This window comes from Bactrocera neohumeralis, chromosome 4, assembly GCF_024586455.1.
Source record: "Bactrocera neohumeralis isolate Rockhampton chromosome 4, APGP_CSIRO_Bneo_wtdbg2-racon-allhic-juicebox.fasta_v2, whole genome shotgun sequence".
Classification (NCBI taxonomy): Eukaryota; Metazoa; Arthropoda; class Insecta; order Diptera; family Tephritidae; genus Bactrocera; species Bactrocera neohumeralis.
Genome location: NC_065921.1, coordinates 66,727,362 through 66,754,983, shown reverse-complemented (window position 1 = coordinate 66,754,983; position 27,622 = coordinate 66,727,362). Strand labels below are relative to the sequence as shown.

At 37.2% G+C, this 27,622-nt stretch overlaps 8 protein-coding genes across 9 annotated transcripts; 5 read left to right on the top strand and 3 right to left on the bottom strand.

Annotated features, from left to right (window-relative positions):
• Positions 1 to 335: 335 nt before the first annotated feature.
• On the bottom strand, positions 336 to 3,066 carry LOC126757038 (phosphatidylinositol 4,5-bisphosphate 5-phosphatase A). 2 transcript variants are annotated; one of them, XM_050470624.1, is made up of 3 exons: positions 2,872 to 3,066; positions 1,458 to 2,809; positions 336 to 1,359 (listed from the first exon to the last, which is right to left on the bottom strand). In XM_050470624.1, exons 2-3 carry the CDS (start codon positions 2,472 to 2,474, stop codon positions 1,321 to 1,323), a joined length of 1,056 nt encoding a protein of 351 aa, XP_050326581.1. In that variant the 5' UTR covers positions 2,475 to 2,809; positions 2,872 to 3,066; the 3' UTR covers positions 336 to 1,320. The 2 variants fall into 2 exon arrangements, with proteins under 2 accessions (XP_050326581.1, XP_050326580.1); XM_050470623.1 differs by having other exon boundaries at positions 336 to 2,809; positions 2,872 to 3,063.
• Positions 3,067 to 3,204: 138 nt separating this feature from the next.
• Positions 3,205 to 4,330, top strand: LOC126757042 (protein crossbronx). Its single transcript, XM_050470628.1, has 4 exons — positions 3,205 to 3,379; positions 3,440 to 3,504; positions 3,571 to 3,674; positions 3,737 to 4,330. Exons 1-4 carry the CDS (start codon positions 3,303 to 3,305, stop codon positions 4,199 to 4,201), a joined length of 711 nt encoding a protein of 236 aa, XP_050326585.1. The 5' UTR covers positions 3,205 to 3,302; the 3' UTR covers positions 4,202 to 4,330.
• Positions 4,248 to 5,186, bottom strand: LOC126757045 (UPF0598 protein CG30010). Its single transcript, XM_050470631.1, has 3 exons — positions 4,955 to 5,186; positions 4,686 to 4,896; positions 4,248 to 4,628 (listed from the first exon to the last, which is right to left on the bottom strand). Exons 1-3 carry the CDS (start codon positions 5,120 to 5,122, stop codon positions 4,327 to 4,329), a joined length of 681 nt encoding a protein of 226 aa, XP_050326588.1. The 5' UTR covers positions 5,123 to 5,186; the 3' UTR covers positions 4,248 to 4,326.
• Positions 5,187 to 6,051: 865 nt separating this feature from the next.
• LOC126757050 (phospholipase A2) lies at positions 6,052 to 6,850 on the top strand. The gene is made up of 2 exons (XM_050470637.1): positions 6,052 to 6,447; positions 6,527 to 6,850. The coding sequence occupies exons 1-2, from the start codon at positions 6,146 to 6,148 to the stop codon at positions 6,774 to 6,776; spliced, it is 552 nt and encodes a 183-aa protein (XP_050326594.1). The 5' UTR covers positions 6,052 to 6,145; the 3' UTR covers positions 6,777 to 6,850.
• A 367-nt stretch (positions 6,851 to 7,217) lies between these two features.
• Positions 7,218 to 12,032, bottom strand: LOC126757004 (cleavage and polyadenylation specificity factor subunit 1). Its single transcript, XM_050470547.1, has 3 exons — positions 11,829 to 12,032; positions 10,374 to 11,747; positions 7,218 to 10,317 (listed from the first exon to the last, which is right to left on the bottom strand). Exons 2-3 carry the CDS (start codon positions 11,715 to 11,717, stop codon positions 7,357 to 7,359), a joined length of 4,305 nt encoding a protein of 1,434 aa, XP_050326504.1. The 5' UTR covers positions 11,718 to 11,747; positions 11,829 to 12,032; the 3' UTR covers positions 7,218 to 7,356.
• Positions 12,033 to 12,957: 925 nt separating this feature from the next.
• Positions 12,958 to 15,138, top strand: LOC126757019 (nucleolar protein 9). Its single transcript, XM_050470590.1, has 2 exons — positions 12,958 to 13,257; positions 13,311 to 15,138. Exons 1-2 carry the CDS (start codon positions 13,047 to 13,049, stop codon positions 15,104 to 15,106), a joined length of 2,007 nt encoding a protein of 668 aa, XP_050326547.1. The 5' UTR covers positions 12,958 to 13,046; the 3' UTR covers positions 15,107 to 15,138.
• A 1,281-nt stretch (positions 15,139 to 16,419) lies between these two features.
• Positions 16,420 to 17,248, top strand: LOC126757049 (DNA-binding protein SMUBP-2). The gene is made up of 2 exons (XM_050470636.1): positions 16,420 to 16,536; positions 16,595 to 17,248. The coding sequence occupies exons 1-2, from the start codon at positions 16,524 to 16,526 to the stop codon at positions 17,164 to 17,166; spliced, it is 585 nt and encodes a 194-aa protein (XP_050326593.1). The 5' UTR covers positions 16,420 to 16,523; the 3' UTR covers positions 17,167 to 17,248.
• An 89-nt stretch (positions 17,249 to 17,337) lies between these two features.
• LOC126757003 (condensin complex subunit 1) lies at positions 17,338 to 23,011 on the top strand. Its single transcript, XM_050470545.1, has 7 exons — positions 17,338 to 17,966; positions 18,034 to 19,404; positions 19,511 to 19,655; positions 19,717 to 19,804; positions 19,873 to 20,168; positions 20,234 to 21,167; positions 21,238 to 23,011. Exons 1-7 carry the CDS (start codon positions 17,852 to 17,854, stop codon positions 22,666 to 22,668), a joined length of 4,380 nt encoding a protein of 1,459 aa, XP_050326502.1. The 5' UTR covers positions 17,338 to 17,851; the 3' UTR covers positions 22,669 to 23,011.
• Positions 23,012 to 27,622: the final 4,611 nt, after the last annotated feature.

The window sequence follows — 27,622 nt, the reverse complement described above, 5'->3', positions numbered from 1 at the left end:
AAATTAAACCTGTATTTTAGCGCCTTTGAATGATTGAAACAATGCAAATAAATCCAAACTCCCATAAATACACACATTTGTATATATGTATAACGAATTATAAATAATCAATACAAAAGGAATTCAACAAACTGACAAATAATAATTGAGTAGCCTTATATTTCTTTCTATATACTTATGGGTGTATATATGCACATAGGTACGAAATATGTACACAGCTGTCAAATCCAGACTTTACTTTTAATTAAACCTTAGGTTAATTCATCTATCAACTTGATAAGCATTTTCAATGAAAATTAACAGGAAATTTTTAATTAATTTTAATGAAACAAGCATTTAGGTTAGTTGTCTTTTTATTTTTATTTATGAAAATATAGATATATGCATATACATATGTAATTCACTTTACTTTTTCACTTTAAATTTGCACAACAAATAATACGCCCAGTCAGCTTTTTATACACTACTACTATAAACGTTTCGAGAATTAAAATTTCACTGACTTTTGATATGTGAACATTTTCTATACAAAGGCAAATTTATCTCTTTAATCTCTAATATATTACATTATTACAACAGTTTATTGTTAGCTGAGCAAATTTTCGGATTTTAACAAGTGCTATACTTCTATCTTATTTATGTATTTAAAGCTTTTAACTATAACTGTTTGTATATAATTACGTAATATTGCAAAAGAATATAAGATGTTTGTAGAGGACAATATTTAAAAACAAATGAGTATATTTATGCAAAACAAATAAAGTTTTATTCGAGAACAAACTTAGCTTTCAAGAATTTTTATTTTATTTATTTATTTATTAAATGAAAAATAATAATACAATTATTATCTTACAGAGTAAGAAACACTAGCTGCCAGGGCTTACGGCTTACTGCTCTAATAAAACTATATTCAAGAATTTTTATGAATTAACATATGTAATATAACTTTAGCTGTTAGTATTTTGTTCATTTAATTAGTGTAAATAGGCAATTATAAAACTCAATATACTTAGAGAAGAAAAATGCATGACTAAAAAATCGATATGCATACATATATGTATACATAATTTAAAAAAATAATTTCAAAATTCACATATTGAGATTCATACATGCAATACGAAGCAATATGCAAAGAAATGCCCACTTTTTTAATTTGTAACACAAACAATTCTGAGACAAAAAATGATATTAAAGAAAATTACGTTAGAGTATGTCCGCTATGCTGGGCATTTTGGCACTTATCACGCTGTCAATTAAATGATCCTTCTTATCAGACTTGTTGCTTATAATTTCTTATTTGTAAACGTTTTTGCTTAGCTTTTAATACATTGGAGCGAGCCGAACATTTTCGCTATCGAACTGCAGATAGACAAACAAGAAAAAAAATAAATACAAACAAGTTTCGTTGCGAGATTTTAGTACAATGTCAACAAAGTTGTAACAAATAAGATAGTTACACTAGCTAAAGGGGTTTCGGTACTGCTGCCACCGTGGGTTAATTCGTACAACTCCTCATCCGTTTTGGTCTGCGCCTCTATTTTGTAAATAAATTCAGCTGATACGGGTTTGTGATCGGAGAGTGTATAATTGGGATGAGATTTATATGATAATTGTGTTATATTTAAAGTTATATCAGGATAACGATTTTCTTGTACACGATGTAAGATACGATCACACCATGCTGGACGTCGCTTCAAATCGTATTCAGATGTTCCTTCAATGAACTTGAAAGTAGGTGCAAAAGTAGGTAGTTCTTCAGAGAGTAGAGCAAATGCATTGCCCGTACTGCGTGCCAATGATAATTGGTCGCGTTCTAATAGCTCCTCAAATTTACCCTGTTCAACCAAAGAGCGCACATCCCATGCTGAATCGCTGCCAGTTAAACGGAAATTTAGATCACCGAACCAAAACACGTAATCATGATCGAAAATACTACGATATTTTGGTGTTTTATAATGATGATTATTCACTATTTGATTGTAGTCTTCGATGCGTTCACTCAGTTTGTCGTCATGTGCCGCTAAATGTGCACCAACAAAAGTCACACCGGTACCATAGAGACTCATGCGTATACTTACGGCGCCTTTATTACCCCATAAACCGCCTAAACCTGTACGGGTACTTTGCACCTCTATGTCTTTCATATGTGGTTCGTGCTTGGGTTGCGCGAACATCATAATTAATATTCCTTGCATCTGCTCTGTTCCAATTTTAATATAATCGTGGGGAGTAAGATGTTCACTTATCTTAAACGTCCATGGGTCATCATTGAAAATGTTCAGAAATTGATTTTTAGCATGGGTGCTGACTTCTTGTAATGCCACAACATAAATATCAGGTAATTTTTCTTCCGGGCAAGCTGTTGTACCGTTTAGCGACAAAGCATCCGTCATAGATATATCATGTGGACGATGTGTTCCTACATTCCATGTAAGGATGTAGACACATAAGTTAGCAATTATTGATGCACTCATTCCGACTTAATTATTATATATACACGTTCGACACTAGAAATTACTGTGCATAAGTATTACTCATATAAAAATATTATTGCTGGTGAGATTTTTATACGGTCACGATCAGGTTACTTGACAGCTACTAATCCACGAATTAGCTCATAACAAATTTGGTGCTATACTAATACTATCTAAACGCCGTATTCTGGTTGTCAAATATATTGCTTTGTTTTATACTGGCCTTCGAATACAGCATAATCAGCATGCAGAAATATATTTTAAATGTTTAACAACGTTATCTCCTTTACATTATGTTCATCACCTAATTTAGTAAGATATTTTTCATTTTATTTCTACAGAAGAGAAGTGTTTATATTAACTACTAATTAAATTATCGAAATCAAAACAAATTTACCTTTCCCGAACACCTTTAAAGTTTAAACCTGTTTCATTGGCACTTTGTTTTTTTTTTAGCAAACGTATGATACAGCTGTGTTTAGTGAACTTATACAACTTTTGTTACGTTGAACAAAGTTAAATTTTTAAATTCCATTGCGATTGGCAAAATCAAACAATAACCGATTGAATAACTTTTAATTTGTTAAATTTCAACACTCAGCCATTTACCTTACACATTTTATTATTATTGATGAGATACAAAACTGACATGTGAACGTATCGTTTGCTTAACGAAAATATTACGTTTTACAATTTTTTGACATTTGCTACAACGGAAAAAAATTACATTTTAGTTTACTATCAGCTGATAAGTATAATAATTTATCTAATACTATTTTGTTCGCATTTATTTTTTAGCTAATTTGCTAACAAAAATTAATTTTTAAAATGACGTTAGATGCACATAAGGGAGAAGATAAATTGCTGACCACTATTCAACAGGAATATAAAATACTTGCAGAATAGTAAGTATCAACATTTGGCGCACTACATTGAATTATATTAACTAGTGTTTATATTTCAAGCAAAATGATTGAATCAGAAAAAATAGGTGGGGTCTATGTAATACCGTCATATGGAAACTCGCTTTGTAAGTTATCTTATTAAATTGTAACTTTTTCACTTTATTTAAATGTAATTATTTTAATGATTTCAGTATGGTTTGGCGTCATATTTGTCAGACAAGGATTCTATATTGATGCAGTATTTCGTTTTACAATACTATTGCCAGATAAATTTCCAGACGATAAGACATTACCTGTAAGAAATTAGACGATGTCAATATATCAATTACTAACTTTAAATATTTCCATTGTTTTTAGACCGTTATCTTCCAAAATGAAATCATCCACCCACTCATTTGCCCTTACACCGGATCTTTGGATATTTCATGCGCCTTTCCTTATTGGCGTACCGGAGAGGATCACATCTGGCAATTGCTTAAATATATACAGGCAATATTTATCGATCCCATTGAGTGTACACGTCTTGCCGCTAGTGGTGCCAAATATAACAATGCCGAAGCAGCGGAATTGCTATCACAAAATCGTGCAGAATTTATAGCACGAGCTAAGGACTGCGCAAGCTCTAGCAAAGATCGAATTTATGATGAACCACCCACGGAGGATCCACATTACATAGTTTTTGAAAAGTTTGACACAGACATTCATGGACCAATAAAGGAGCGCATTTGTTCAGGCAAAGATCTACCGGAAAGCCCAACTGTGCCATCAAATGGTCTTTCGTGGGTAAAGGAAGGTGAATTTAAACCTCTAACCGTTGAGTAATCATTTATGACGTTATAAAAATGTTAAGTATTAAAAAATTGTGTAATGTAGTTAGCAATAATATAATTTTTAGTTATTAACAAAAAAAAACATTTAAAATATATTTCCTTAACTTTATCACAGTATTAATTGCACTCTTCTTCTTCAAATATACCAAGGCGTTGAGTATTTCCTACCCAAGTATTTTCCAATTCCAACCGCTCACCACGCCATGTGAAATGTGTAGGCGGTTCTTGTTCTCCGTTAACAAACTCAAAATTACGACTTAGCTCTATAGCTAATTTCGAACGTATCAAACCAATACCTCCAACCTTAGACCATGCAGGATGGTAAACGCGACCTGTTTTAGGATTCATATAAATCTTTTGAGGTAAAAATTCAGTAGTAAGCTGCTCTGCGGCATGAGCGTATGATATACGATCAGGACCTAATAAACATTTTTACGTATTATTATCGTAGTGCTACTGTGCAGTAAAATATTTACCCTTATCGTCTGATAACACATGTGTGAACACAATTGGTGTATCATCACAGCGTATGAAGTTACGTTCACGTCCACATAAAGATAGATACGGAAAGTGTTCACGATATCTCTTGGTGTCATTTAGTTTTACTCGACTAAAGAAAAATTTCAAGAATTTCTTTTCCTTAAAGCAAGAGGTGAAGTTTTTCATTTTGGCGTCATCTAAAAAAAGCTGTTTACATTTAAAATTTTATTACTTTGCAAATTATTTCCAGTTCCAAAGATCTCACCATGCCTTCGTGATCAATATAGTAGAAATATTCACGTATTTTCGGTTCAGGTTCCTGGCCCTGCACATAACTTACGCCACTGAAATGATTGCACCTTAGTAGGCATGTTGAAGCGACAATAGTTTTATATTTATTTTCAGCGCGTCTCAACACGTACCGAAAAATCATTTTAATTGCGTTTATACTTGTTTGTACAAGTTGTTCGAGTTTAATAATAAAAACAAATAAACTTGTCAAAACAAAAATCAGCTGTTATGATACAACCTACAAAGTGACATTCAACGGCTAACACAAATTACCGGAAATTAAATTTCAAACGGAAATCTGTAAAAGGAAGGTCAACTTAATAAGAAGCTGCACTATAATCACACATGTACATACACATATTTATTTACGTAATTGCACATATCATAGTATATTTGTATGGAAAAGTAATAAACTTCATAACTGTGATATTTATTTATGATTAAATAAGTAAACACTTTTTCAGAATGCTGTTTTGTATTTACCAATCCCTAAACAATTAAACCAAAATCAGGTTGGATGGATTATAGTACAATACAACATATACAGTTATTATATATTAATATATGAATTTATCATATGAATATGTAAAGTGCATGACTAGAACCAACTAAATTATGGGTTCAAATAACAACTGTTCCAAAACGAAAATTGAAGATTTTTTCTCTAAGAGAAGTGGCGGAATAAGTCCAGGACTCTATATTTCCTGAAGAACATCTATGAGCATATTACACATGGAAGAAGCTCGGCCAATTATCTAGCAGCATTGTACTCGCAACAAATTTAAATTATTTATGCACGTAAAATGTATGTATGTATGTATGTATATACAAAAAATATGTAAATACGCGTATTCGTTTATACAACTTTTTTACAACTTCAAATATAGGCATCATACATGTAGGATCTTCATCCATTCTACTTACATATGCAATGTTTTTATTATTTAATCCAGTGTATATTTAGACTTAAATATGTAGAACTGGCTGAATATTCCTATCTCACGAATTCATTAAATTGAAATCTTCTCACAAGGTTCATAAGTCTTATCAGTGTTATTTACCTCTGAGGTCATTAAGTTTTCGTAACAATCTGAGACTTACAGCTGACTTGGATTATGAAATTTTTGCACTTAAAATTTAGTTTATTAAAAGCTCATAAAGGAGCATGATTAAATTACAAAACTGTATCATCATAGTTCTTCTGGCTGCAGGCGTTGTTGCATTTCAAGAGGAGTCAATATTCGAAGATGAAGATATCTACAATCAAGCATTACCATCAGTTCCTTTCACCGGTATAACCGTACCAGGTACAAAATGGTGCGGACCTGGAAATACTGCAGCCAATTATAATGATTTAGGAACTCAACGTGAGTCTGACACATGCTGTAGGGAGCATGATCATTGTGAAGAAATACTGGAGTCAAGACAAACTTTACATGGACTTAATAACACCGATTTATTTCCTATGTGAGTGATATTAAATAAGATCCATAAATATAAATCGTAGTTATTATTAAATATTAAAACTTAATGTAAATATTTTCAGTATGAAATGTACTTGTGAACAAACTTTCTTGAACTGCCTACAATCTATTAATGATATGGTCGCAAATACATTGGGACGTGTCTACTTTGGTACACGCAAAAAATGTTTCGCTAATGGATATCCAATAGTAAGTTGCAAAGAGTATCAAAAAGGGACTTTTAGGCAGCGTTGCATACGTTACCAAGTGGATAAAACACGGGCAAAAATTTGGCAGTTCTATGATATACCATTTTATAGTTATAAACGATAGCTTTCATTTGAACATATGTACATATGACTTTTAAATTTAATGAATACATAGAGAAATAAAGGAAAAAGATTAAATTCTTTGTATTACTCATATTTTATTTAGGATGTTTGCTCAGTTTTAAAATTCGTTATAATTTAGACCTACACACTTCCACAAAATACTCAACTTTCGCATTAATTATTATCTGTGGAATCGCTACAATATCAGTACAAATTTTCAGATCGGACCATTGCAGCTTAAAGAGCAATTCAATATGATCATTATCATAATAAAGACATTTGAAAGCCGACATATCAGTCGAAGTTAACATTTAGTCCTGTTTGTTATCTTTGTATATACCAATAGATATATTCAAATCGTACACTCTTCATAATATATTCCCTTATTATAACATATCAATCTTACTCATAACGCCGAATACCATAATGAAAAATACATTAATTATTTAATTTCTAATGTAATTTATTCACCCCACTTGTTTTCATAAACAAGGACGCGGTGCTCTATTGTACACAAAACTTGTCTTCCACAATTCTTATATACTATTTTTAAAAATAAAATGTAATGTTAGGGACTTGGATTAGAACACCGATGCAATGCGCTCAATATCCAAGAGATCTGCAAGAATTTCCTCTGTTCTCGTACCAATTTTTTTCGCCACTTCATTTTTCTCCGCTGTAGACATCATTGTGTATGTCCAAATAAGATCACCGTCGATTATACAACGACAAGGATTTAGAGATAATTTTTTGGAGCTTTTCACCGTTCGAAACTCTTTAGGATTCAAACCACCCAGATGCTCTTGATAGGATAGTAGAACGTTTTGCAACATCAAAAATCGTCGGTATACTTTCTCAGGCAGTGGCAAGCAATATCCAAGCGCACCATCCAATGTGCCGAAGAACACCAAGTGTTTATTTTCATAGAGGAATGGTTGCCGTTGGTGTTGACCACGTTGATGACATTGCACACGAAACATTGTATTCACCGCCTGGCCGAGGTGATAATCAGATTTGCGTAGTAACTTCTGACCTCCAATAGATTCACGAGATTCTGGTTGGTACATGTAAACTATAAGGTTTTTATCCGCATCTGTCACTAGGAAACCTAAATTATTGTTGTCCACCATGAACTCAATATTATAGACTTGTAAATGATTAAAATCACGTGATGCAAGTGAAAGCGTGCGAAACTCTTCTTGGAAACGTAGTAAACTGACTGATTTGTAGACATCAGCGATTAAAATTAACGATTTAACAGATATTATTTGATGCACATATATGTTTGTGTCAATAAATGCGACACCAATAAGATCATCGTCTTTCAACTGCCACAAATAGATCTTTTGACCGAGTGCTGTTACTAGAAAACCGAGTACATCCGAAATGGCTGATACGGGGCCTTTTTGTTCTTTTTTGAAAACTTCTTTCAATTTGAATTTTGTTAACGGTTTGCCTGGTTCAGGTACAACTTCAATGATGTCGTAAATGTGTATGTTTCCGCGTGAGGTGATATCTTCACTATAATTAAAATTTGTGCCAATACAAAGGTACTCTTTAAGACCGGATCGTGTGCCCTCATAAGCGAGCTTTACAATCTTAAATGCTGTCACGTGTTCCCATTCCTCGAATTGTATGGAAGCGTCTGGCACAATTTCCCATGTTTCCGGACTCATAAGCACCATTGCAAATTTGGAAGCACTAGGATAGATGAAGCGTTCGCCCTTGTTTTCTTCGGTCAACTCTTTGTCTTCACCATTGAAACGATAATACTTGTTAGTAGGCTCCTCGGTCTGCGTGATCAAGCAATAAACACGATTTTCACGATGATACACAATCTGTCGCGGCGTACAACGCAACGGTACTTTACGCACTGGCCAAATAGAATCGTATGTCAAGTAGGTAGGCAATACAGAGATCTTTAGCTCGGCTGTATGATCAAAATATAAAAAGCCAAAGGGACAATTTACATTGTTGAACGGCGCAAAACTCCGCACGACACCATTTCCATAAAACTTATGTACACGTAGCTCACCCTTGGAGGTGAGGAAAAGAAAATGTGGATTTACGCCGCAAACCATCACACCATTGTGCCCACTAATGTTGGCAAAATAACGTAATTTGCTAACATAACGCTCTTGCAAATTATACGATTCTAGTTCGCTTTCCAAATCATCTACTTCCATACTTGTTGGTTGCACGTCCAACATATTGAGTGTTTCCAGTTTTCTGAAACGTATTTTTAAATGACCTTTGGGATAGCGAAACACTTGATAGATTAGCAATTCTAGACGCGTACGTATTAAAAGTAGTGGACGCATGCCCTGATTTCCCAAGCCAACCATGCTGATTTCGAGTGCCAAAGGCGAATTTGCATGCTGTGGCATACAATTCAAAAGTATGCCAGTTTTACTGTTCTCCTGATTGCTTAGTGGCACTGGCACGAACTCCATTGAATCGCTAAGAACCATACCGCCATTGCCCACATCATTAACTAGATACATTAACTTCAAATCGGGCATAGAATATATTTCCAAAGTGCCCGATTCACGAGCCGTGATCAGCCAGTAAGATGGTTTTATTTGAGGCAGCAAACGGCGCCACCAATCAGTATTTTTTTGTTTGGATTGTTTTGCAAGATCGGCCAGACTGTTCATCTTGAAGGCGTTGCCAGATTCACCATATAGCAGATCTTCCTCATCTTCGATTTTCATATGCGGCTCCGCTTTCATGTATCCCAAACCAGCATACAATGAATTGCCATTACTGCCTGTGAGATTGAGTACATCATCCGACTTAGCTGTGAATAAGCCAGATATATCCTTGTATGCAGCTATTGCAATCACAGCAGGCACACTACTGATCGTATTCTTATTGATTGCAAGACGTGGAGTCCCCTTAGTCTCACGTAAAGCCAATGTTATCACTTGTCCGTTCAGTACACGTAAACAAACATAGGGATCTGCAGTCGAGACTTGCACTACCGGTGAGCCCACATCGATGGGTACATTTTGTATGAGGCGCGTTCCTTGCAGCAGTCTGACGTTACGTGTTGTTGCTTGTATAATGAAACGATTTTGTCCTAGGTTACCCACGAATATAGTTGGTTGTTGACAGCTAAAGCCGGTATTTTCGATCTCGTTGATCTCATCGCCAGTCTGTAATACTAGAGATGTTGAGCGTTGCGATAATATCATAAAGTCATGATGATCGTGACGTGTAGACTTTTTACTAGCATCGTCATACACAGTCCATACATCTAGGCAACCTTCCAGCTCAAAACTAGTAATAATTTGGGGTGTAATGCAATTTACGAAGACACATAAAGCACCGTTCTTGTTGTGGCCACTGGAAGCAACGACTTCAATTTTTAGCTCAGCTAAGTTTTCTACGTGTGGACGTAATGTAACACCGTCTTCCTCAAATTCAACACGTTCACCAGCACACATGAAGTTTATTGGTCCCACATTTAGCAAACTGTCACAAACTTCGAAAATGTATTTCCGCAATTGAACCGATGTTTTAGCACCGGTTCCATATACCTAAAAAGCGAGAACCAATTAATTTTTAAATGTTATAAGTAAGTCAATACTCTTACCTCCAACTCTTCGTCTTCGATACGCCTCGCTTTAGGTACAGATTCGTCGTTAACTGCAGCGTTCGCATCGTTTGTTTCCACTTCGTCCAACGTTATAACAGTACTCTGATCTTCTTCAGTAAAATGCAACAATAATGAATTTCCCAATCTTGAACCCAAAAACAAATATTCTGATTGACAAACACACATACAACTGGTCAGAACACTAGCAGCTGCCTTATGAAAATGGAAATTTCGAACCGTGCGCATGGAGTCAACGCATAAGGTCAGCACATACAATTCACCTCCTTTAAGCGAAATCACTAGTTTGTCAATATCAATAAATGTAAGATTGGCTGCATCAAGTGAGATCCGTACACCGTCTTGTGGCTTGAGTGGGAAGCTTGTGCTATGATCTGCTGAGCTATTTAAACTCACACCATACGGCGGCACACTCTGATTAAGGTAAATTATGGAATTCACGGTAGTGACGAGGCAGCCACCTATTGGCTTTTGTATTGGGAAAACTTGAAGACTATCAAATGGCAAACCAGTAACTGTCCAGATTACAGGGTGCACTCGTTGTTGAATATTTAATGAAATGGCTACTAGTACACACGTATCGGATCGTACACAGACACGTCCAGCAAATGTTCTTACCGGTTCGTAGAGAATCAGCAGTGTTGGTTCATAATAGCCGTATAGAAATTGTAAATCTAATACGTTGTCAATTTTTTCGTCAAGTTCGCGAAGTGCTATTAAGTACGAAGCTAATATTGGAGTACGAGCAACTAGTGCTGTAGGTGTTTTCTTTATGGGTTTCACATCCGCAAGCTCAATCTCATCTAAACTATTATCCTTTCGAAAGGGCAAAACCACCAACTGTTTACCATAAACCAGCATTACAGCGCAGCGAGAGTCTGGGTCAACTCGTACCATTGGTATGAAGTAGCGTCCTGTCCATCCACCACGAACGTCGTCCTCTTCGAAAAAATGCAGTGAAAGTGTTTTTAGTGCAAACGTATCCGGATCATGCTGTACTACCGATAGCTTGGCATCTTTAAAACTTATAAGTAGTGCATCGCGTAGTGATCCTGCCAACGACACGCTCTGCAATGACATCACGTTACCATAAAGTGTGTAGGTCGCCAAACATTCTAGGCGCATTTTCGGAGGTGTACGTAAGTCATTGATATTTAGCAATTTTTGGCGTTGCGCAGCATCTAGATGAGGGAATATACGATATACTTTGAGTATGTTTGCACCTGCTACGACAAGATTCTCCTCAAAATTGTTGAAGAAATGACAGCAAATTGCAAATTCTACTCCAGTAGCGGGATGTGATTGTTTACACAGCGAAAACATGATGAACAACTGGCGTTATTGTCGGGAAATCTATAAAATATAAAATAATCAAATAAATTGTAGAGAAATTACTAAAAAATGTAAAAGTATAATAAACAAACAGCTGCTTACCGACTTATTTTTCACGCGCAAACAAAACATTTGCCGGCGTCAGAGAACGTTTAATATAGAGAAGGTTCAACTGCGGACAAGCGTGTGAACTGTCAAGAGCTAACAAAATCCTATTAGTGGATTTCACCACTTTTGGCTCAGAAGGAGAAATTTTAACAGAAATGAGTGAACAGAGCTGAGTATTGAATGAAAATTATGCTCAGAAATATACATTGCTATTACAGACGCATGTTGGCCTTTTGGCTTATATTTTTATACGTTTACATGCTATCATATCAATTGATATGAATATAATTTTGCGAATTTTTGTGAATTCATGCAAAATTGATAACATTATTATTAAATTATGCTATTTTCATGGTAATATTTGTAGTTAATGTCCAAATAAAAGCTACTTTTTAAATATTTCTTATCTTTGATAATATTAATGTATGTGAATATGTGAACTTTATGCGTACGGTTTTTCAAAATCTGTTTGCATGTACACATATTTATGTATATGCATATGACATCGTCTTTTAAGATGTTATCGAAACTTCTAATGCCCAAAGCAAATAAATACATACATATACAAATATGTACATACATATATAACTTTATAAACCTATATTAATTATAATTAGATTAATTAAATATTTAAGTAATAATACAAACTTTACTCTTTATTATACATTTCAACAGATTTAATGGAATTTATCATTAAATAGGTCAAATTGCACATACATACATACTAATGAGCTTTGTTATTAAATATATGTACATACATATGTACATATGTATATAAATGATATCCATAGCCGTTGGCGCATTGTAAATATGCGAATCTGTAAGCGTACATTGAAATTAGCATAATTTTTCTCATTTAACACTGAAAATGCTCAATTCTGCTATTTTCGACGCTCCTGTTAAATATTGCTGAAATCCGCTCTTTTTGTGGTGAAATCCACTAATAGAAAAGAGTACCCCTCCAAAAAATGAAATATCGTAAAATTGGCAGCACCGTGAACCTTCTCTATATTAAACGTTCTCTGATTAAACGTTCTCTGCTGCATTTCCATCATAAACTTGGTAACACTTTGATAAAAAAAATTGTTTGTCAGCATTGATGTTTGCACGTTTTTTCAGTTTATTTTGCTATGGCTATTGACAGTTTATTTTGTTAAAACACGTTCTATACATTTGCAATTGAAAATAATTAAAGTTCCATTTTTTTCAAGTATGGAGTCCGAAGTTAATGGTTTTGCAGTCGACCAAAATAAAAAGCGTCAGAGGAAAAAGAAGAAAAATAGTAGATTTCTTCGAAATGCAAAGGGTTTTGCCAAACAAGGAATTTATGGTCGCGGTACCCACATTGATGATGATCAGTACAATTACTTCATTAATATTTTGGATGCAATGAAAAATGGATTTGAGGATGTCGAAGAAAAAGGTATATTTGTGTGTTCTTGGAACATATTACATTGTACCGCTTCTTATTTATAGTTAATATGGCTAACAACGTATTTGCACAAACGAATGAACAAGAGATTCATTTGGCATCCAATCAAATTGTGTGTAAAGTGCTTGAGTCGTTGATTGGATTTGTGGACGCAGAAAATTTGGAACGTTTCTTTAATGTATTTGCTGATAATTTTCGGCCGATCTGTTCCGACCGCTTTGCATCACACGTTTTACAAAAAATGGTTGAAATAGCCTTTTTGAGAGCTTTAGGAAAAGCGAGCCTAAAGAATGTAGGTGAAGCCGATGATAATACAGATGCAGCGGATCAACCATCTGCACCGAAACGGCTTAAAACTGAAGTGACAGCTTTTAGTGAAGAATCGTATAACGCTGAATCTGACTTTAGCGCTGACCACCGTAAGCAGTGCAGCAAGTTTGTCGATCGTGTGAGTAAGTTCTTACTTAACAATTTGGAAGATTTCGTTTGGGACCCCTGTGCTAATCATATTATGAGAACTAGTATCCTCAGCTTGGCCGGTGTGCATGTGGCAAAGGTGGCGTTCGAGAAGGGTGGTGCTGACATGGCAAAAAATCGAAAACTGTACAATGTACCAGATGAATGGTTGGATGTGCTAAAGGAATTTCCACAACGATTAGAAATGTGGCCTCAATTCTCAGATTTTCCATATCAAGAACTATCCTCAGCTCTACTAGGGGTTATTTGTATTGCACTACGCGCAACAGACAAACAACTTTTGAAACATTTTGGAAAAAAAATATTAATGGAAGCATTCCTTAAAGTTGAGCACATTGGCGAAGAAAAGGATAAGAAAATAGAAATATTGGACGACGACGAAGAGTCATCGGAGAAAATTGAGGAAGTTGGAAGTAAAAATGCTGAAGGCGCGGAAGAAGAAAAACCTACTGTCAAGTTACCAAAGGTTTTTGAATACCAATCATCCGTTATTTTATTGGAAACTTTGATCACTATAGCTGGTCCAAAATTATTGACTCAACTTTATGCAATGCTCTTTACCGGACGTTTATCTTTATTAGCTAAAGAACAATTAACTAATTTTGCCGTGCAAAAGCTTTTGCAACATATTAAAGAAAAGGAAGATTTTGAAAACGTTTTCAACGAATTAGTTAATGACATTGAAGATCTACTAAAAATTGGCCATACCGGTGTAGTAGAGACGCTTGTTGGCGCCTGTCTACGCATCGGTTCGAAGCAAGCTCAAAGTATAGTATCGTTACAAACAGCGCTTCACACACCTGCGAGCGATAAGCAAAAAGTTAAGAGCTTCTTTCATTGTTTAATCAAATTGAAGCCGTATGAAGTAACACAAGCGGATAACAGCGCTTTCGTACATCTTCATGGCTCACTTATTGTTCAACACATTTTGCGTTTCAATAAGCCTATTTTTTTGGTCAACTGTATATTGGACACACCTGCCGAACAACTAGTGACCATATTTAATACACCAAATGGTTCACATATCGTTGATGCGTTCCTGCAAAGTAAATATATAGGCGAGAAATCTCGAGAGAAGTTCATTAGATACATGGAGGGTTTCTATGTGGACTTAGCCACCTCTAAGTTCGGTTCACGAGTTGTGGACAGTTGTTTTGTGGCCGCACAGGAGGCCCAGAAAGCGCGTATAGTAAAAGAACTAGCAGAAAAAACAAACATGCTAAAGAGTACACCATTCGGTAGATTACTTTACAACAAATTCCGTGTTGAAACCTACAGACTTTCGGCGACGCAATGGAAAGCTAGCTTTCATGCGAATAAGGAGCAACGAGTTGATAAACTATTTAAGGACATTGTTAATTAACTTTTCATAATAAAAATTTTATTCGACCAGAATTCACAGTTTTGTCTTCTACAATTCTTCAAAGTGTTATTACATAAAATAAATTAGTGTAATGGAAGTTATTTATTCATGTGTTACCCAAACATCGAGCATCTTTTTGTAGCCAGCATTTTTTTAAATGGTTCACAACCGTTTGATGAATGTAACGGGGCATCTCGACAGGATAAAATTTATGTTGTACTAACTGTCAAACGTATTGCTATCGCCATTGCCAAATCTGTATGTGGGCATTTGTTATCATAACATAATCATTTGCGAAAATGCGTCGGGTAGGTAGGTTCAAGCTGATGTAGCGCATATTTTGAGCTCTTGAAAATTTATTTTATCATTTCGAAATGCCGTCGGGTGGTAGTTGATGTCAGAGATTATCCCTGGTTGATGTAGCGCTTGCTTTGAGCTCTTGAACTCCATAAATCTTTTATGTGGAAAATGAAAAAAGGATACAGATCCTTTTTTTTACAAATGTATTTCTGGGAAAAATAAGAATTCATATTTATGGACTACTATATAATAATTGTGGCATAAATTTAATATATCAATTAAAATAATAGATTTAAAATAAGCAATGATATTTTGATTTATGCTTGTTTAAGTTTATAAAATTTAAGACTTCGCTCATACCCAACCCCATTTGCATAATTTTTCTGTAAATTAATTTATTAATTTTTTGGAAAAATTTGAAAATGTACTTTATTTTTATAATATAACTCAACCGTCTTAATACTCGCTCTACTAAATTTCATATTACCGAAATGAAAATCATGGTACAAGGTAATAAAATGTAAATGAAAATACATGGTACTCCTCTACCGTGACGAAAATACCGTCGGCATATGTGCAAATCGGATATGTTGCCTCTTCGAAATTTTCATAGAAATGAAAACTGCGCTGTCAAACTGCTGAAGTGACAGCTTATTGCTTACAATATATGGAATACTAATTAGTATAAGCAATATGGAGTCAGCACGGCAATACAGTAGTATGACATAAATTTTATCCTGTCGAGATGCTCCGTTATCTCAAAATGTCTCAAATAATGACTAGAGACTGCTCACAGAATTGCGCTATTAAAGTCTCACCTTTCCAACACAATATGGTTGGTAGCACAGGAGATATACGGCTGCGACGACATCTATTGACAAAATACGAAAACACTTTTTCGACTAATCAATATTTTAAATAGACCTTAACCTAAAACAAAAGTTTACTGTACAAATTCCGTTTTCTGCTGTGAATGTTTTAAAAATATTTCAAACACGTATTCGGTTTTCCACTTTTAGTGTCACCCTGTAGAATTAATAGTCGACTTTCGTTCTCAAAATCAGCTGTATTTGATTAACATTTTCATTTGGAGTGTAAACAAAACTTTAGGAAACAAATGGAAAAGAAGGGTGAAAATAAATGATTTAAATAAACTTACAAAGAGAAAATATTAATATTTACTTTTAGGTAATACAAATAAGACAGTTCCTTCGGATTCGACATCAAAAAATTCAAACTCTACTGAAGCAGCTCTAGATGAACCACTTTTTCCGATAGCGCCAGGAAAAACTCGTCCAAACTATGGCACCAATAACACCTTAGAGCTTTTAGAACGCATTCCCACAGAAGTCGTTAATTTAAAGTTAGATGATGTATTGACTGCAGTAAAAGATGTAGATAACTTATGCGATTATGCGCGATGCAAAACAAAAACAAAACTTATGGGCCAAGATTGTGAGCTATGCCGTAAACGATTTTGCTTCAAACACGGATTGCCGGAGGTCCATGGATGTGGAGAGGCAGTAAAACGAGAGGAAAGAGTCAAATTCTTACACCCTAAACCAGCCAAGACCGTCCGCGAAGAAGCTGATCTTGCACAGGCTAAGAAAAAGTTACAAGCCAAATTAAAAGATATGCAAGTTGGACGTATGCAAAAAGTAAATGGTGGTCCTCCGATGGTCGTGAAAGGTGGCAAAGGTGGAGTTGATGGAAGTGGTACAGGCGATGGAAAGGGAGCAAAGCGGAAGAAAGGGAAATAAGTAATATATATAAATGTAATGTAAAACGCGAACAAGTTTAGTATACAAAATCAATAAAAAAAGAAAAATTCTCGTCAATTTATATATGAATAGAGACAAAAACAACGTTAATCCGTTTAAAGGCAATATTACGATTCTTGCGGCGGTATTTGTCATGACATGTAAAGAAAAACAAAATAAGAGTGAATTGCATGTAAAATTGTGGAACTTTGAAGTGAAATATCTCGAAAACTATGCGTCTGAGGACGGTATATGTGTATATATTTTTTAATCCTGAGGACCTCCTCTATCCATCGGTACCATCAAATCGCGGCGCCGCAAGAATCGTAATCGTGCCCATTAAAAACGTAAAATTTCGCCAAAAAATAAAATAAAATTCGAAGTGCATTAAATTCAAACAAATTGACGATCAGTGAGTTTAGTGTTCGTACAGTACTCTTAACAACTCTGTGTTTTCAGCGTCAGTTGATTTTGTTTGACGTTAATTCAATTTTGACGGCAGCAAGCGTCGCACAGAAGAAATTAATTTTTTATTGTTGTGAATGCTTAGTTATAACATTACATTTCCAATTGTTTTGTTTTTAACAATTAATGGTTAATTGATAAGTTAAACAATACAAAATATTGTGTGAAAATCAACGAGAAAGTGAGGGAAATTAGAAATCTTATTTGAAAATAGCGCGCCATGGATTTCCAATTCGTGTTACCTACCGCCAATGCAGAGCTGCTAAACTCAAGCGGAGATAGTTACTATGTGAAACAAGTTTATGCGCCAAATGAAATTGGGGAACGTTTACGATGTTAGTGAAACTTATTTATTTTTATATTTTAACACGCATTAATAAATTCTTGATTTTCTTTTGAAAGTGTGCAAACAAATGGTACAACAAGGTGATCCGTTCTATCTCTTTGATCATTTTGATACATATTTTACTATAATTGAAGGACGCGGTTGTGATGCGGCAACTGTTACCAATCTAATGCGAGCCTTTGATTTACTGTACATTACTGTAGACAAGCTTGGTCAGAGGCTAGCGCCAATATTATCCAGTAGTGACACAGCACACAGCTTAGAAGACCGTCAAAAATATCTGAATTTATCAAAAATGTCACTATTTTTACAAGTCAATGTAGTGAGACGTATTGATAGTGTTTGTGCTCAGGTTCAACAACAACAACAGCAGAGTCAACAGAAAAAACGTTCGAAACAAACTGAAACCCTTGAGCAATACCCTGATTGGGATTCTAAGCGTGGTCGTTTTCTTGTACAACTTTTTAATATTTTACAGTTTCCGCTGGAAAAACTTTGGGATCCACCTGTAGCTGAAGAAAATTTTGTAAATTTAATTTGTGACATTTGCTATCGTACACTCGAATTAATACAACCCCGTTCAGATAATCGACATATTACAGATACGGTTTTTCAAATTTTCGGTACCGCCATAAAACGCTACAATCATGCGCTCACTTTTCCCGTGCGTATTTTACAAATATTACGAACGACCGAACATGCTGCTCTATCGATTGCAAGCGGTATAAATGTATTGCAGGAAGAGTATGGTATATCTAGTGTTTTCTCAGTACTCATTAAGGATATTGTAGAGACTCTAACCGTCGATTCAGCTGATACGGTGGTATCAAGAAACTTTTCTAACTTTTTAATGGAACTAGCAACCATAGCTCCAAAACTAATGATACCACATCTTTCTACATTATGTGATGAGCTGTTGAATTGCGAATCTCATACACTTCGAAATTGTATTTTACAAATTATGGGCGATGCAATCGTTGGTGAGCTAACCTCAGAAGAGATGTCAGAAGAATTGAAAGAGGCGCGAAATGAATTTCTTGAAAATTTATTGGCGCACATTAATGATGTGTCAGCGCATGTGCGCGCGAAAGTTTTACAAATTTGGAATAATATGAAGGAAGAAAACGCGGTACCGTTGTCTTTCCAGTTAAAAGTGTTATGTGAAGCTGTCGATCGTTTGGAAGATAAAACTTCCTCTGTACGCAAACATGCTGTGCAGCTTATTAAATCATTTTTGGAACGAAATCCTTTTGCAGCTAAACTAACGTTAGAAGAGCTAATAAAGAAACATGCGGAAGAATGTGAGAAAATGGAGAAATTAAGTGAAGTGTTGGCGGAGGAGCGTAAAAAAGCCGAGGAATTGGATGAGCAATGGAATGTGTTAATACCAGAAATATTACCCATTGTAGAGACACACTTGAAAGAATGTTAGTAAACTTATTTGTATATATGTATGTATATTATAGATATACATTTATTTCTATGTACATACATATTAATATTTATTTATACTTTTTATTTGCTTTGTATTAGGTACCGAAGATTTGCCAGAGAATACGCAAGAGAACTATGAAGATATGATACAACGCATTTCCACATTGTTGTTGGAGAAGAAATATCGTGAGGCAGTTAATTTGTTGCGAAAAGCCGACCATGTTGCCGGCAACGCTGAATTGAGGTATATATTTTCAAGCCGTACAGTTTGAAGAATTGACTTAGAATTATAATATTTATTGCAGGCATACTCTAAAACTAGAAGAACAATGCGCCTATTATATGGCATTGTTAAAATCATACATCTTTCTGGCAAACGGGTGCAAAGACAGCGTAAGTTTACTATTCATTTCAAAAAAAAATCGTTTTGAAGAAGTAAACATACTTTCCTCAAATTATAGAACGAAGAGCTGGGCACACAAATCAAGACCGTACAGTTTTTACAAGACTCGATCGATTTTTCTAAAGTCATAACAAAAGCTGTGCCAAAAATTCAAGAATTATTGCTGTCCAAAACTAACACTGATGTATTTGAAGCTGTTGATCTCTTTACCACTGGTTATTTATTTGGTATTAAAGGCACTGAAGGTGGTATGCGACAGATGTTGTATCTGGTATGGTCTTCGGATAAGGAAAAACGTGATGCGGTTTCTAATGCCTACAAAAAAGTACTATTCACTACCGATCAAACGGGCAGGTTGGTTGAAGAGTGTTTATTCATATATATGTGTATCTTCATACAATATTCTTTTGCAAATTTAGGGCACATGGCATTAAGGTCGTGCAGAATCTTATGAGGTTTCTTGAGGAACTCGAATATGGTCATTACACAGCCATGGAGTGTTTGATGCGCGAATGGGTATCCACGGACGATATTGATGCTGCTATTATACAAGTGCTTTTTGAACGTTTTACGCAGAAATTAGAGGGCACAACCGACAATGAATCTCGCCTAGCATTACAGCTGCTGATAATGGCATCACATGCCAAGTCGTCCATTGCATCGGCAAATATTAATGTAATTGAAACGATTGGCTTGGGCGAACGTGCCAAATCCGATCCACGTGTTTATACTGGTTGCATGGAGTTTATGCTGAACTCTATCGATTCAAGCGCACACTCGAAATTCTACAAACGTTATGAGCCAGATGCAGCACTTGTGCAAAAAGTAATCGAATTCTTCCAACGGTATTTCTTTCATCCCGGCGTGCCAGATTTTGATAAGCTAGCAATGCGTACGTTGGAATTCTTCTATCACCTCTGTCAGACGCCGGATGTTATTTGTCAAAAAATTGTTGTTGGCTTATTGAAAAAATTCCGTGATTATGCTATATGTATCACCGATATTACACCATCGCAGCAAGCGCACGCGCTTGAAACACCCTTTTCGCAGCCCATACCGGAGACACAACCAACTCAGTCACAGATTGCTGCAGTGCCACAGCAAAAACGTATGCCTGTATTTTTACTAACACGCTTCCTCTTCACCATTGGCTATATGACAATGAAAGAGATGATCTTTCTCGATATCGATGTCTATAATAATATGAAATTTAGACAAGAGTTGACCGAATGTGAAGAGAAAAAAAAGAAGAACGCATTCAACACGAACAGACGAAAGACGGGGAATTTGAATATGTCAGCGACGGAATCGTTGAAACGATTGTCGGGTACAGCTGCCGAACCACAACAGGAGGTGAGTGAAACCAAGGAGACAATTGTTTTTTTTATGCTTAATAATGACTTTGTTAATTTTAACTTTACAGCCAGACGAGGATCTTGTTGGTGCCACTGCTGAAGACAATATAGCTGAGCTTATTAACCATATCTGCGAGAATGTACTACTACAAGACGAAAACTCACTGCTTACAAAAATATTTCCCTACGTCATGGAAATATGCAAATATCCCGTTAAGTATCGGGATCAATCACTGCAACAAGCGGCCACGCTTACGCTCATTCGCTTCATGTGCGTTTCCTCAACGTTCTGCGAAGCGAATATGCCTTTCCTTATGAACATCTTGAATCACACGAAAAATATTAAGATCAAATGTAATATTGTAATTGGTTTATCCGATTTGACCTTCCGTTTTCCCAATATAATCGAACCCTGGACGGGTCATTTCTACTCGACGCTGCACGAAAGTAATACTGAATTACGACTGACGGCGGTGAAAATGCTTTCGCATCTCATTTTGCACGAAATGATACGCGTGAAAGGACAGATTGCCGATTTGGCTATGTGTATTGTGGACGCTGACGCGGAAATCAAGAATATTACGCAGCAGTTCTTTAAAGAGATCGCTAACAAATCGAACATCCTGTACAATGTCTTGCCGGACATCATATCGAAATTGAGCGATACTAGTTTGAATATCGAAGAGGAAAAATATCGCACGATTATGCGTTACATTTTGGGTCTGATACAAAAGGATCGACAGGTCGAAACTTTGGTGGAGAAATTGTGCTTGCGCTTCCCAGTGACACGTGAAGAACGCCAATGGCGCGACATTGCCTACTGTCTGAGTCTGCTTTCCTACAATGAACGCGCCGTAAAAAAACTGCTAGACAATGTACAACATTTCAAGGATAAAGTACAAATCGACGAAGTATATCAGTCGTTCAAGTTGATCATAAGTAACACATCAAAACTGGCTAAACCCGAACTTAAAGCCGCCGTTATGGAGTTGGAAACACGTATCAATGAATGCTTGGAAGTAAATGACGGAAAGGAGCGCGAAGATAAGGAAGCTGGTGGTGGTGGTGGCGACTCGAGCGCTGGCCGTGGCGAAGCGCCTGCCAAAACCCAAAAAGGTAAAAAGGCAGGTGGTAGCAAACAACGTGCGGGCAGTAGCCGACGCGGTAAGCGTGACAAATCTTCCAGCAGCGAAACAACAAGCAGTAGTGACGATGAAGCGCCTGCAAAACAAAAACAACAGAAAAATGCGCGTGCGCGTGCAACCGTTGCGGATTCCTCATCGTCGGAAGAGGAAGAGAGTGCGCAAACAGCGCGGGGTGGACGTGGGGTAGCAAACTCAGCATCAGCGGCGCGCGACAGAAGTAGAAAAGCGGCGAAAGTAGCAACAAACAAACCGCGCACTGGTGCACGCAGCAAAGTTATCGAAGAGTCAGGCAGCTCGGATGATGAGGAAGAACAGCATCCCCAACGCAAACGTGGGCGTGCCAATCGCAAATGAATGGAAGCCATATTTAGTAGTAGTTTAGAAACTCTAGAAAAATAACGCACGGAACGTAGTTTAGTTAATAAAAATTAAAGCAAATAAATTGCTAATATAAATTTAAAATTAGATTTACACACACCTATTATGTATTTATAATAGCGCGAGTATAGCTGCCGTTCGACAACAGTATACCAAAATTATTTTGCGAGTGGATATTGACTACCCAAAGCAGGCCGTCACCATCTTATATACTTACATATTTATCGCTTATTATCAACCTATGGGATAGTATGTAGAAATGTGGAAATCGATTTTGCGAATTTTGGCGTTTAAATACATTGAATGTCACTAAAGAAAATATGTATACTCTATTTTTATATTCTTGCTACAAGTTGCTATGATTATTGTAGTTGTTGTTTTAACGGTTATCTAGTCCCCGTTAGGACGGTAAGTATTATCAAAGTTGTCGTCGACGTCATTTAACGGGAGGCCCAAGAAACGTGCTGTTTCGACGGGGTTGGACCAAAGGGAAAAGGGTGTCAGATGTGTGGGGTTGGCGGGGCATGCAAAGAGGTGGCCAGTGTCATGCGAAGACTCATTGCCCGCAGGACATATGTTGGATATGTCGGGGTCTATTCTGGACAAGTAGGAGTTTAACCTGCTACGATATCCAGAGCGAAGCTGCGCAAGGGTCACTCTCGTTTCTCGCAGCAACTCGAGCTCTTCGTCTGCAATGGGTGGTGATTTGACTCCAAGAACGCCATTCACTGGAAGGGAGTCGGTGAAGGTGTTAATAGCTCCACTGTGAATGGCGGTCAGTACCTGTCGGAAATTAGTTGCGTCCGAAGTCCGGTCGGCGTATTTTTCGATGTCGTCGACATAATTGAGGAAAGACCTCTTGATGGTCCTAGGAGGCGGTTACGCTCCAAGCAGGTGGCTGCGGGGGTGATTTTTTTGAAAACTTGACTTGAGGATTTTGTTGCGTCTCTGTACCTTGGCGATAATCGCGGTCGTATGAGAAGTGAAGGACCATAGACTATCAATGTTACATCTAAAATCTTAGGATTGATGACTGTCGGAATCTTGATATCATCGACTGTAATATTAAGCTCAAGTCTATACTCCTTTGTTCAGTTCGTGAATATGGTCGCTGTGAATTTGGTGGGGAGGAGCCATAGGTTCCGTGCAGTGAAGAAGCGAGAAATCATCAACGTAGATTTTTTCTTCGAAACAGTACGCATGATTGACGACCGCTCAAGTAGTTCATTGTCTACCTCTTCAGTCAAAAGCTTTTGACAAGTCCAACGCTACGAGGATCGTTCTCTCACAGGGTGGTTTCTGGTTGGGGCCACGAACTATCTGAGCGTGCTGTGGTGGTTCTGTGCACTTTTCGGAATCCATGCTGGTGGTTGGCTAGGCTCAGGTGGTGAGTGAAGGTCGGGAGTAGCAAGGCCTCAAGTGTCTTCACTAATGGGGAGAGGAGAGTTATCGGGCTCCCCTTTGTTGGTGGGTTTCTCAGGTTTCAGTAGTGGGACCTCTCTTCAGACTTTCCACACGTCGGCCATTTGAAGAGTGGTCAGCGACAGATTGAGGACCTTGGTGAGGTAGCTTACTCCCGTCGAGCCTAGATGCTTTACCATAAGCATGTTGATTCCATCAGGGTCAATAGTAGGGTTACCATATTCCCTGATTTGTCAAAGAATTCCCTGATTTTGACCTTCGCTACCGATTCCCTGATTTAATTGAAAAATGCACTGATTCCCTGGTTTCCTCCTGAATCGGCGATTTTCTTTTAATTATTATTATTTTTTGAGCGAGTGCGTGAAAAAAGTGAGCATCACAGAGTTTTAGTCTACTTGGGATGCATTTACATGAATCATATCATTCTTGGTTGCATTCCAAACCTCGACCAAGTTCAACTCGCGGAGGTTTTTTTCGGCATACAATTTTATTCGGTATAAAATTTGCTGAATTTACTTATATAATTTACTAATCACCGGTGTGTTCAATCCGAATCTGGAATGAGCAATTTTTTAAGCCTATTAGCTGAATTTGCAACGGGACTAATTTTGACTGAGACCAATATGGTAACCCTAGCCATTGGATTTAAACGATTTCGCTTTGTTGATGACATTCTGAATCTCCGCATTGGTGAAAGTAAGTGGCGCGCAGTCTTTTGGCATTTTTCGCAGCCGTCGGGGAAACACATCGCTTGGTTTTGTCTACCGAAGGGTGTAGTGTGAATTGCCGGTAGCTGGCGCACTTCTTCGGGTCCAAAGAGGTATGACCATTGAATTGAACTTCAATTCAGTCATCTTGTCTCTTCAGGTTAGACAAAGCTTTGATGGTGTTCAAGTCAGAATGGGAGCTATGTTGCCTGTTTGAGCTTCTGGGGACCGTGGAGGTCCTCTGTTGCTACTCGTGAGTGGCGGCGCAGTACGCGAATTCAGATTGCACAGCCGTAGAGGCTCATGTGGCAGTAGTGCGTTGGCAACATGGGGCCACGCAACTCGTGGTCCAATCCCTATGTCCCTTTAGGCCTGAGCAGGTCTTAAGATGGCTCCATCCATTGCATGTATTACACCCGACCGAGGTGGAGTTTGGATGGAGCCTTTTGGCTCCATTTTTATATCCGAAATAGTATGCCGAAATCGGGTGGTCGGCTCCCGAGATATGGGATTGCACCAAAAACTGGGCGGTGCCACGCCTAGCGTTCAATTTTCACACCGGCTCCCATAAAGCTCTCTCATACCATCTCGGTGGGAAATTTTGATGCCTCTGGCGTATTTAGTTATTGATTTATCGCGCTTTTATCCGTAGTAGTTTTAAACAGTACCGTTATAGAGTGAACGGTGTTACCCTCCGATTTCATTCATTTTCACACTGTCGGTAGGATTTGGTTGTTGTAGCTTAAGTGGTTTAGGAGATATGTATGTACATTAAACATATTAGAGGGCGTGGCCACGACCACTTTTTCATTTCATTTTTTACACACAATGCCCCTTGCTACCGCGATACCCTGTGTCAAATTACAAAGTAATAGTTATAGTAATTAGTTATGGCACTTTATATGTTTTCGCTTAATGGCTGTTTGTGGGCATGGCAGGTGTCCGATTACGCCCATCTACGAACTCAAAATTTTTTTTGTACTAAGGAACCTACTTACCAAGTTTCATCAAGATACAAGTATCTCAATTTTTACTGAAGTTACAGCTTGCACGGACGGACGGACGGACAGACAGAGTCAACCGGATTTCAACTTTTCTCGTCATCCTGATCATTTATATATATATAACCCTATATCTAGCTCACTTAGTTTTAGGTGATACCAGTGGCGTAGCTATAACTTCGGGCGCCCGGGGCCAAGGATGTTCTGCCGCCCCCCTTTATCTACCTACCTACAAGTTTCAGGAGGTGGTTCAAACAAAAGTGAATTTTTACAAAATATCTTCGATATTAAGTATATAAAATTTAGGAACTAGAAGCCACGCAAATTCTGAAGTTCCAAAATTCCCACAATACAGTTTTTGAGGAAATTGATAGTAAATTTACAAGACATATTATTAAAAGCCATAGAAAAAACCCATTTTCGCCCTATATCTTGTATACTTTTGACACAATTTGCAGGAATTTTTGCCCGAATTGGAGTTTTTAAATACCATTTTGCAGCCCCCCAAGACGTTGCGCCCGGGCGCGGCCCCCTGTGAAATAAATATAATACCCTTTACAGATACGAAAGATTCCTTCAAGAACTTTGAACGATCAGATTGTATGGCAGCCATATGCTATAGTGGCTCGATCTGAACAATTTCTTAGGAGATTTTACAGCTGCCTTAGACAATAATCCATGCCGAATTTCATGAAGATATCTCGTCAAATGAAAGAGTTTTCCATGCAAGCACTTGATACCGATCTTTCGGCTAGTTTGGCAGCTACATGCTAAAGTGGTACGATATCGCCGGTTATATCAAATGAGCAGCTTCTTAGGGAGAAAAGAACGGGTTCAAAACTTCAGATTTATATTTCAAAAACTGAAGGACTAGTTCGAGTATATGCTGAAAGATAGACGAACACGGCTAAGGCTGATACTTTATAGGTATAGGTTCTTCGACGTTTTCTGCTGGATAAACAGACTTAATGTGAGATTATATATTATTCATTTGAAAAAAATTTAAAGCCCTACTCCCAACTTAAGAAGATCAGTCGGATTCTATATACATACTATAAGTTATCATATTTTCCACATTACGACGTGACTTTCGTCTGACGTAGATCAATCAGATAACCAGGCACTTTTAAGGGGAATAAAATAACTGTGATCAAATATAAGACTTAATATTTCTGCCAGCCATGCAAGACTGTAGCAAAATCCAAGAATGTTTAAAACCTGATGTACGAAAAGGCTTTCTAAATGAGTGGGGGAGCGGGAAACCCCACTCATGTATTCATTCATCAGTTCCAAACGTCTGTTCGGTGTTAATTAATCCACCAACCAAAGTCAAAATATTATGAAATGTGATACAAGGTGATGCAAAGTGCAATAGCAGGTACAGCTTTTGCGAGGAGGGGGAAAGCGCACACGTTGCGTGCGGAGGCGGCGGTGGTGACACAGACGGCTGTACGTCTGCACGTGTCTGGCATTAGGCGGCGGCCGTTGATACACTCGTTAAAGTAACCGTACGTTTGTAAAAAGCCTCAAATGGACCAACAGCAACAAATAACACCCTCCAAGCAGTCGCAACAGTGCGTGAGATTGAGTGGTTGGCAACGCGACAAAGCGCTGTCAGCCAACCAGCGTGCCGTATTCGGCACGTGGGTTAACGGGATAATGAAGATGAAAAGGGTACACATAATCGACCACCAAGCTGACTAAATGCGGCGGTGATGAATAATAACTACACAAAAGGCAAATTATAACGAAACATAACTGCCACATATGTATGTATGTATGAACAGTCAACAAACGGAG